General features: G+C 55.1%; 1 protein-coding gene across 2 annotated transcripts in view; it reads left to right on the forward strand.

Moving 5' to 3' along the window:
- PPP1R13B (protein phosphatase 1 regulatory subunit 13B) overlaps positions 1–7,650 on the forward strand; it is a 123,164-nt gene extending 115,514 nt beyond the window's left edge. For both annotated transcript variants that reach the window (XM_030803748.1, XM_030803749.1), the window contains exons 11-17: positions 260–761; positions 1,963–2,732; positions 3,533–3,670; positions 3,744–3,877; positions 4,690–4,856; positions 6,353–6,552; positions 7,345–7,650. In XM_030803748.1, coding sequence (XP_030659608.1) covers positions 260–761; positions 1,963–2,732; positions 3,533–3,670; positions 3,744–3,877; positions 4,690–4,856; positions 6,353–6,552; positions 7,345–7,386 — 1,953 coding nt within the window. In that variant the 3' untranslated portion in view covers positions 7,387–7,650. The remainder of the gene's footprint in view (positions 1–259; positions 762–1,962; positions 2,733–3,532; positions 3,671–3,743; positions 3,878–4,689; positions 4,857–6,352; positions 6,553–7,344) is intronic.
- The last annotated feature ends 709 nt before the right edge of the window (positions 7,651–8,359 follow it).

The following is an 8,359-nucleotide window of genomic DNA, read 5'->3' on the forward strand; positions in this document are numbered from 1 at the left end:
TCCTGTTATTGTCCAGACAACACCCAAAGTCCTGAGAGGGTTACTGGGTCCTAAGAGCCTGAGCAGCCCACGAGTACACGCACCTTTCGATCAGAACTTTTGCAGACAGGCAGTGAGCTCAACAGTGCGCCCCAAGTCCTGGTCACAGCCGATTGGATGGATTACAAATCCTACTGTGTATTCTCTCGGGGATGTGGGTGGAAATATTCTTCACTGTTCAAAGGATGACTTTGTTTTTCTTCTTAACACCTAAACTTAGGGCGTCGAGATTGGTAAAGTGCCACCTCCCACCCCGGGTGTAGGCAAGCAGCTGCCTCCAAGCTATGGGACATACCCAAGTCCTACGCCTCTGGGTCCTGGGTCGACAAGCTCCCTGGAAAGGAGGAAGGAAGGCAGCTTGCCCAGGCCCAGTGCAGGCCTGCCAAGTCGACAGAGGCCCCCCCTGCTGCCCACCACAGGCAGCACCCCCCAGCCAGGCTCCTCACAGCAGATTCAGCAGAGGATTTCCGTACCGCCAAGTCCCACATACCCGCCAGCGGGACCACCTGCATTTCCAGCTGGGGACAGCAAGCCTGAACTCCCACTGACAGTGGCCATTAGGCCCTTCCTGGCTGATAAAGGGTCAAGGCCACAGTCTCCCAGGAAAGGACCCCAGACAGTGAATTCAAGTTCCATATACTCCATGTACCTCCAGCAAGCCACACCACCTAAGAATTACCAGCCGGCAGCACACAGCGCCTTAAATAAGTCAGTTAAAGCAGGTAGAGTGGGTTTATACTCTCCTTTTCTTGGGGCTAGGAAATCATGCTTTTAATTAAGAAAATACTAATGCATATCTTTACGATTGGGCCACATGCTATTTAGGATTAAACTTAATTCTTACATAAAAGTACAGCCTTGGGTGTCAGTGTGAGAAGGGAATGGAAGCTGGAGTGCATGGAGGAGGCCGTTTTGCAGATGGCTCACAGTTCTCTGACTTCCTGTCTGAGCAGCCACCTCCCTGTGCTACTTAGGAAATCCAGCTCCGGGAAGGGTGAGATGTCGAGAATTTCCTCTTTTCCTTCTGTTTCATGGTAACTTGTGCCAGGAGCTGTCTAGTGAGTAGAGGGTGGCCTTGACCACTGGCCCTCCTGGCAGTGGCTGAGCCCAACCCCTGGGCATGGGCAGTTTCAGGAGGGCATCTGCTGCGTAGGAGCCTCCCCCATAGCCCAGAGGGGAGGAAAGCCTTGGTTCCGATTATGGAGCTCAGATGTTCGAAGAAGGCAGCTGAGAGAAGGTAGCTTAGTTCCACACCTACCACCGAGGCCGATGGTGTTTCCGACTCTTATGGGAGGAAGCCGCGGGTCAGGTCTAGGCTAGGGCCTTCTTAGACATTCCTGGGCGTTGGCTGCAGCTTCTAGACTCATAGTTGAGGGATTTCTGGACGTGCCTAGTCACTTCTTGCACAGGGACCTCCCAGGTGGTGGTGCAGTGTTCCCTTGTGGGGAGGGTTCTGGCCATGGTGGGAAAGGCTTAGACCATTCTCAAGAGCTCCTGGACCTCCAGGTTAAACCTTCCTGCTCTGAGGAGGAGCGTGTTTCTCCATCATGTGAGTTAGTCCAAGGATCAGATGCATGTTTAGTGGATTTTGTCTTATTCCTTGGCCAGAAAACAGGCAGGCTTGTCTGCAGCAGGGAAGGTCGGGTTAGCAACCTATTTTTTTCTTCTGAAAAAGCTCCAGTACTGGAAACCCAAATGTAAAAACCGACACATTAGAGAGGCACTGCACGTTTCAGAAGGAGTCAGTGGAGGCTCTAGGAGGAGGAGGAGGTTTCCTCAGAGATTTGAAATGAGAATTGAAGAACAGCAGCAGATGTATATGTGTGTCTTTGCAGGAGCCTGTCTCTGGTGTAATCGTAGGTGTGTATGACTAGATCTCTGTAGTGAGGTCGCAATTGCCTCTGTCCTTCGTGTCTTCCCCAGTGTATGGTAAGCCCGTTTTACCTTCGGGTTCAACATCTCCGTCGCCGCTGCCGTTTCTTCATGGGTCACTGTCCACGGGCGCACCACAGCCTCAGCCACCTTCAGAAAGTGCTGAGAAAGAGCCCGAGCAGGACGGCCCCGCCGCCCCCGCAGATGGCAGCACCGTGGAGAGCCTGCCACGGCCACTCAGCCCCACCAAGCTCACACCCATCGTGCATTCACCACTGCGCTACCAGAGTGACACGGACCTGGAGGCCCTCCGCAGGAAGCTGGCCAACGCGCCCCGGCCCCTGAAGAAGCGCAGCTCCATCACAGAGCCCGAGGGCCCCGGCGGGCCCAACATCCAGAAGCTGCTGTACCAGCGCTTCAACACCCTGGCCGGTGGCATGGAGGGCACCCCTTTCTACCAGCCCAGCCCCTCCCAGGACTATATGGGCACCTTGGCCGACGTGGACAATGGAAACACCAATGCCAACGGAAACCTGGAAGAACTGCCCCCTGCCCAGCCCACAGCCCCCCTCCCCGCCGAGCCTGCCCCGTCGTCAGATGCCAATGATAATGAGCTACCTTCCCCGGAACCAGAGGAGCTCATCTGTCCCCAAACCACCCACCAAACTGCCGAGCCGGCGGAGGACGATAACAACAACGTGGCCACGGTCCCCACCACGGAGCAGATCCCGAGTCCTGTGGCTGAGGCCCCGTCTCCAGGGGAAGAGCAGGTCCCTCCAGCACCTCTTCCCCCTGCCAGCCACCCTCCTGCCACCTCCACGGTGGGTGTCATTGCTAGACCAAAGCCTGGCCTTCCTGGTCATTCATGCAACCAGGACCTCTGGGGTCCTTCCCTTGGTCAGGCTGTGCTGGGAGCAGTGGGAACCAGGGATGTCCCTGAGTTACGTCTTGTGGGGAGGACGGACAGTCACAGAGACAAATGGGGCATGAAAAAGCATGACAGATGGGGCTCGGCCACACAAATGCACATTGTGGCCAAGCCTTTCCCAGACAGCTGGTCAGGGAGCTCCAGAGTCTTTCCTGAGGAAGGGGAGCTGTCGCTGGCACCTGAAGGTCCTATAGAGAGATGAGGGAAGAAGCATCTAGACGAAGGCCCTGGGTGGGAGGTCAGTGTTGATGGAGCAGAGAGGGAGCCAGGTGCCATCTCAGGGAACCCTCAGCGGGGTTCTCTCCGCTAGGATCTGGTGCCGTAGCAGGAAGAACCCTGTCGCATGTGGGCAGGAACAAGCTGCTGGCTCCCATCAGCTACTTGGCAGTCACACGCCACCCTCCCTCCCACAGAGTGTTCCGAGGAGTGGCCAGAAGCTCAGACACGGCTGTGTCCCTCTGTGCGTGAGCCGGGGACTCGGGCCCCACACAGTGCTCTCCCTCGTAGTGAGCAGAGTGGCCCTGGCCCTTATTTGAGGTGGTCACCTGGGTGCTGCTACTGCTGCCACTCCAGGGCTGCTTCATGGAGCCACTGTCTGTGGGCTTTAGCTCTCACCACTCTTTCCCAGCAGGCGTGGGTTCTTAGACTTTAGTGGACCACCTTTAACTGGAAAGCGTGCTTCCTTCCCAACAGAACAAGCGGACCAACTTGAAGAAGCCCAACTCGGAGCGGACAGGGCACGGGCTGAGAGTCCGGTTTAACCCCCTGGCACTGCTCCTAGACGCGTCTCTGGAAGGAGAGTTCGATCTGGTGCAGAGGATCATCTATGAGGTGAGCTGCAGCCGGGGACCAGCGCACGCTGCTGGGGGCGAGGGGGCGGGTGCTCACAGGTCGTGTGTCCTAGGTGGAAGATCCCAGTAAGCCCAACGACGAAGGGATCACCCCACTGCACAACGCCGTCTGCGCCGGCCACCATCACATCGTGAAGTTCCTGCTGGACTTTGGTGTCAACGTGAATGCTGCTGATAGTGATGGATGGTGAGGCCCATAGGAGTGTGGGGTGGACAGATTTACTTTTCCCTACTTTGCATAAGGGAAACATGCGTGTTCTAGACAATCAGGAAGCACGGAAGAGAGAATTAGAGCAAGAACACCCATCATTTCATCCTTTGAAAGACAGCTGTTGCCAGGGCTTCCTTGCCTTTTTTTCCAGTCTTTTCTCTTGATGATTTTGTTAAAAACATGGCTGTGGTTATGCTCTTCTATGCCTCATCATTAACATTGCAATCTGAGCATTCTGTGAATCATTCCGTTTTCCCCTTTTCATATGTTCATATGAACTATTCACACTCTGTGCTCTGTGTGAAAAGCAGCCTCAGCATCCCCCTGGGTCAGGCATGTAGGTTGTTGCATTGTTCATTTCCATTTGCGTTCGGGAGCTCTGCTGCTGGCGAGACGTGTTGGTCTCCTGTGGGGGTTATTTTGAACTTTCAGACAGCTGTCATTGTGCTGTATTTGAATCGTGGCAAAATACACATAACAGAAAATTTCACAGCTATTTTAAATGTGCGTTTCAGTGTATTATGTACATTCATATCACCATGCAGTGTAGCGTGAACATCTGTGGATTGGCCATTTCTTAACCCATTCCCTGTGTCCCCTTTTCAAAATGTATGTATGGTCTGAAACAATTGGCTCGTGGAAATCCTGCCTTTAAAGAAACAACACTGAGACTTGATGGCACAAAGGCGAACGCCTTCTGCGAGATTCCTTAGAGGGAAATCTCTGAGGGCCACGTCCTACAGGACAGGCAGTGCCAGGCCTGCACCTTCACCCACGCTCTATTCCAGGACGCCGCTGCACTGCGCTGCCTCTTGTAACAGCGTTCACCTCTGCAAACAGCTGGTGGAGAGTGGTGCCGCCATTTTTGCCTCAACCATAAGCGACATTGAAACTGCTGCAGACAAGTGTGAGGAGATGGAGGAAGGCTACATCCAGTGCTCCCAGTTTCTATACGGTACGCAGGGGAGGCCTGGGGCCACAGTGGTGCTGTCTGCTGTGGTACTGCTGTGGCAACAGTTGGCCGGTGCCAGAGAAGCTTCAGCACAGCTGTTTGTTTTTTTAAAGACAGGAGACAAGGTCTCATTCTGTCACCCAGGCTGGAGTGCAATGTCGCAATCATGGCTCACTGCAGCCTTGACCTCCCGGGCTCAATTGATCCTCCCACTTCAGCCTCCCAAGTAGCTGGGACTACAGGCTTGTCCCACCACAGCCAGCTAATTTTTTGTACCTTTTTTTTTTTTTTTTTTTTTTTTTTTGTAGAGACAGTGTTTCGCCATGTTGCCCAGGGTGGTCTCGAACTCCTGGGCTTAAGCGATCTGCCCACTTTCAGCCTCCTAAAGTGCTGGGATCACAGGTGTGAGCCACCGTGCCTGGCAGCACAGCATTCTCTAGCTGTTCCACCTTCTTCAGGGGCAGCCAGGATGTCTCACTCGAGTGAAGGTCACACTGCCCCTTGTTTTCATTCCTGAAAACATGTTTGAAAGTCCATGTTGTTAGAAGGATTCTGTGCCAGATTCCCAAGAAAACAAAATGACTTGGCTGTGCTTTGCGTAGATGTTCTGTACCCTTGCTTCTGGAAGCAGGGCCAGCTCCTTTCCTGGGGTGGCCTGGGGCCCTGGCCATTCCCCGGAAACATTTGATGAAAGGCTCGTGTCCTAATTAAGCTGCTTTAGCCAGGGCCGCATTTTCCAAGAGCTGGAACATCTTCTCTGTTCTGAGTGTTAAACAGTCACAAGTCATTTATTCCACACATTACTTGAGAACATACTGTGTGCCCTACACTGGACCCTAGGGTTGAAATTACCCATGAAAACAGCCAGGTGATGCCCTCCTTGGCCCAAGCTCCCACAACAGAGCCAAGCAACAAACTCTCAGGCTGTGTGGCAGGGCTGGGGAGGCACAGCAGCCCCCAGGTGAGTCCCGCCAGTGTGAGGAGGAGGCTGCAGTCACAGTGGCACCACCAGAGGGAGGGGAAGCTCCCCACGGTCACCACAACTGGGCCTCGGAAGCAGAGTGTCCTGCAGAAGGGCCCTTTCTCGGGGACCCACAAGTAGCTGCTCAGTCAGGGCTCAGTGGTGTGTAGTTTGTTCATTACCATCCAAGGGCAGTCACAGCTGCTCTAGCTAGTGACTTTAGAAATCCGTTCTCACTGTGATTGCTCAGTGTCACCTTAAGAACAGCACACTTTTGCCCTGGGACTCAGGAGCCCGTTTGTCCTGTCTGTCCTGCAGGACTTAGGAAGGGCCGGCAGCAGGAGCAGCAGCTGGGCCGGGCAGGGGCGGCATCAGGTGGGGCCCTAGTCTCCAATAGTCTCTCATCTCCCCTGCTGGCCTCCGTGGGGCCTGCCGAGAGCAGCCTCAGCAGCAGCATGACCATGTTCTATTCCTCGAGCAGGGTGCCTCACTGCAGGCCACCCTCTGCTGAGGCCTGACCATTGCTCTCTGGTTCCAGGGGTGCAGGAAAAGCTGGGTGTGATGAACAAAGGTGTGGTGTATGCTCTGTGGGACTACGAGGCCCAGAACAGTGACGAGCTGTCCTTCCACGAAGGGGACGCCCTCACCATCCTGAGGCGCAAGGACGAAAGCGAGACTGAGTGGTGGTGGGCTCGCCTTGGAGACCGGGAGGGCTACGTGCCCAAAAACCTGCTGGGGGTGAGCACTCAGGTTACTTACTGGGAAACTAGCTGTCCATGTCTCTGTACAGCATGCGGTCCTATCCTGCTGTGGGGCTGGGGAGGGAGGCTTCGCTTCTCTGAGCCTCAGCAGCCCCCTCTGTATAGGGGGAGGTGCCTACTTGGCAGAGCTGGCATGAGGCTCAGGCAGGGCCCCAGGAGGTTCCCCTGGCCATGCTTACGCCATGGAGGCCGAGTGCCCCAGTGAGGGGCCGCTCAATGAGCTCGGTTCATGATGAACTTCAACAAGTGGCCCAGCTCACCCCACCCACACTTTCCCCAATCTAGAAATCTCTGCAGCCTAGAAATTTCTCCAGTGGAGGGAGAGGTGGGAACGTGCAGGCTGCTAGCTCTGTGTTGGACTTGTGACTCCCTCAGTCCTCTGGCAGAGGGAGCTGCCTCTGCTCTCTTTGTGCCCTGCAGAGCTGCCAGGGGCTTCCTGCTGAGCCAATGTTCTTGGCCAGGCAAACACAGCAGGGAGCCAGGCAGAGACCCTTGCCCGGGGAGCTTCTGACCTTGAGAGCCACAGGCAGTCACAAGTCTAGGTGGCATGAAGTGTTGTGAGAAAAACAGGATATTCTGGGAGTATGAGGCACATTTTAAAGAGGGCTGGGTGGGTCTCAGCGTAGAGGTGCAGCTGAGTGTAGGCCTGAGGGACAAGGGTGCTGCACGGCTGTCCAGGGTGGCTGAGCTGAGGAGCAGGGTTCGGGTCTGGCTGGCCCTGCTCCGTGTGTGTGGCTTCCTGTCCTGACGCGGCTCCATTGCTTCCCAGCTGTATCCACGGATCAAACCCCGACAGCGAACGCTCGCCTGAACTTCCTTTTGGAGCACCGCATGGTCTTGCCAGCTACCAGGAGCCACTGAAGAGATTATTGTGCTGTTTTCCCAGGAAAGCTGCAGCTAGAAAATGGTCTTAATGGTGCTCACTTTAGCAGACAGCGTCCACAATGTGAATCCTACAGTTTCCAGGTGAGGCCCTTTCTCCAGTTTGCCCGTAACCTGGGAGAGGTACTTTTGCCTCCAAGGACTGAATTTTGCCAATTACTGTAAATTCAAGTAAATACCCGCTTTCAAAACACCCACCCCTCTTGCCATTAAGAAGTCCCATAACCGGCCGGGCGCGGTGGCTCACGCTTGTAATCCCAGCACTTTGGGAGGCCGAGGCGGGCGGATCACGAGGTCAGGAGATCGAGACCACGGTGAAACCCTGTCTCTACTAAAAATACAAAAAATTAGCCGGGCCTGGTGGCGGGCGCCTGTAGTCCCAGCTACTCGGAGAGGCTGAGGCAGGAGAATGGCGTGAACCCGGGAGGCGGAGCTTGCAGTGAGCCGAAATCGCGCACTCCAGCCTGGGTGACGGAGCGAGACTCCGTCTCAAAAAAAAAAAAAACAGTCCCATAACCCCTGGTTGTTTGCCAGTGAAGGCAGAAGCTCTGACTGACTTGGCCCCGAGGCCATCACCCCTCCAGCAGTGAGCACTGTCCGCCGCTGTGAGCCCTGCCTCCTGTCACCGAATCAGACGTTCATCCTCTCACACTCCCCACACATGATCCTTCTTCCCTTCATCACCAAAGGAGCCTCTGTATGGAAACATGTCAGTGTTGCTGCCCAGTGTGTATGCCTCCCAGCAACCACTCTGCTCGGCCGCCTTGGGGGTTCCGCTTCCTGTTCCAGTTCACCTAAAGGCTGATTGTGCAGGCCCAGCACTGTGGCTGGACTGCCACGCTATGGGCACCAGGACCCCTAAGACCAAGTGACAATTGGGAGAGCCTCAGCATATACTCTTC

Source organism: Nomascus leucogenys, chromosome 22a, assembly GCF_006542625.1.
Source record: "Nomascus leucogenys isolate Asia chromosome 22a, Asia_NLE_v1, whole genome shotgun sequence".
Classification (NCBI taxonomy): Eukaryota; Metazoa; Chordata; class Mammalia; order Primates; family Hylobatidae; genus Nomascus; species Nomascus leucogenys.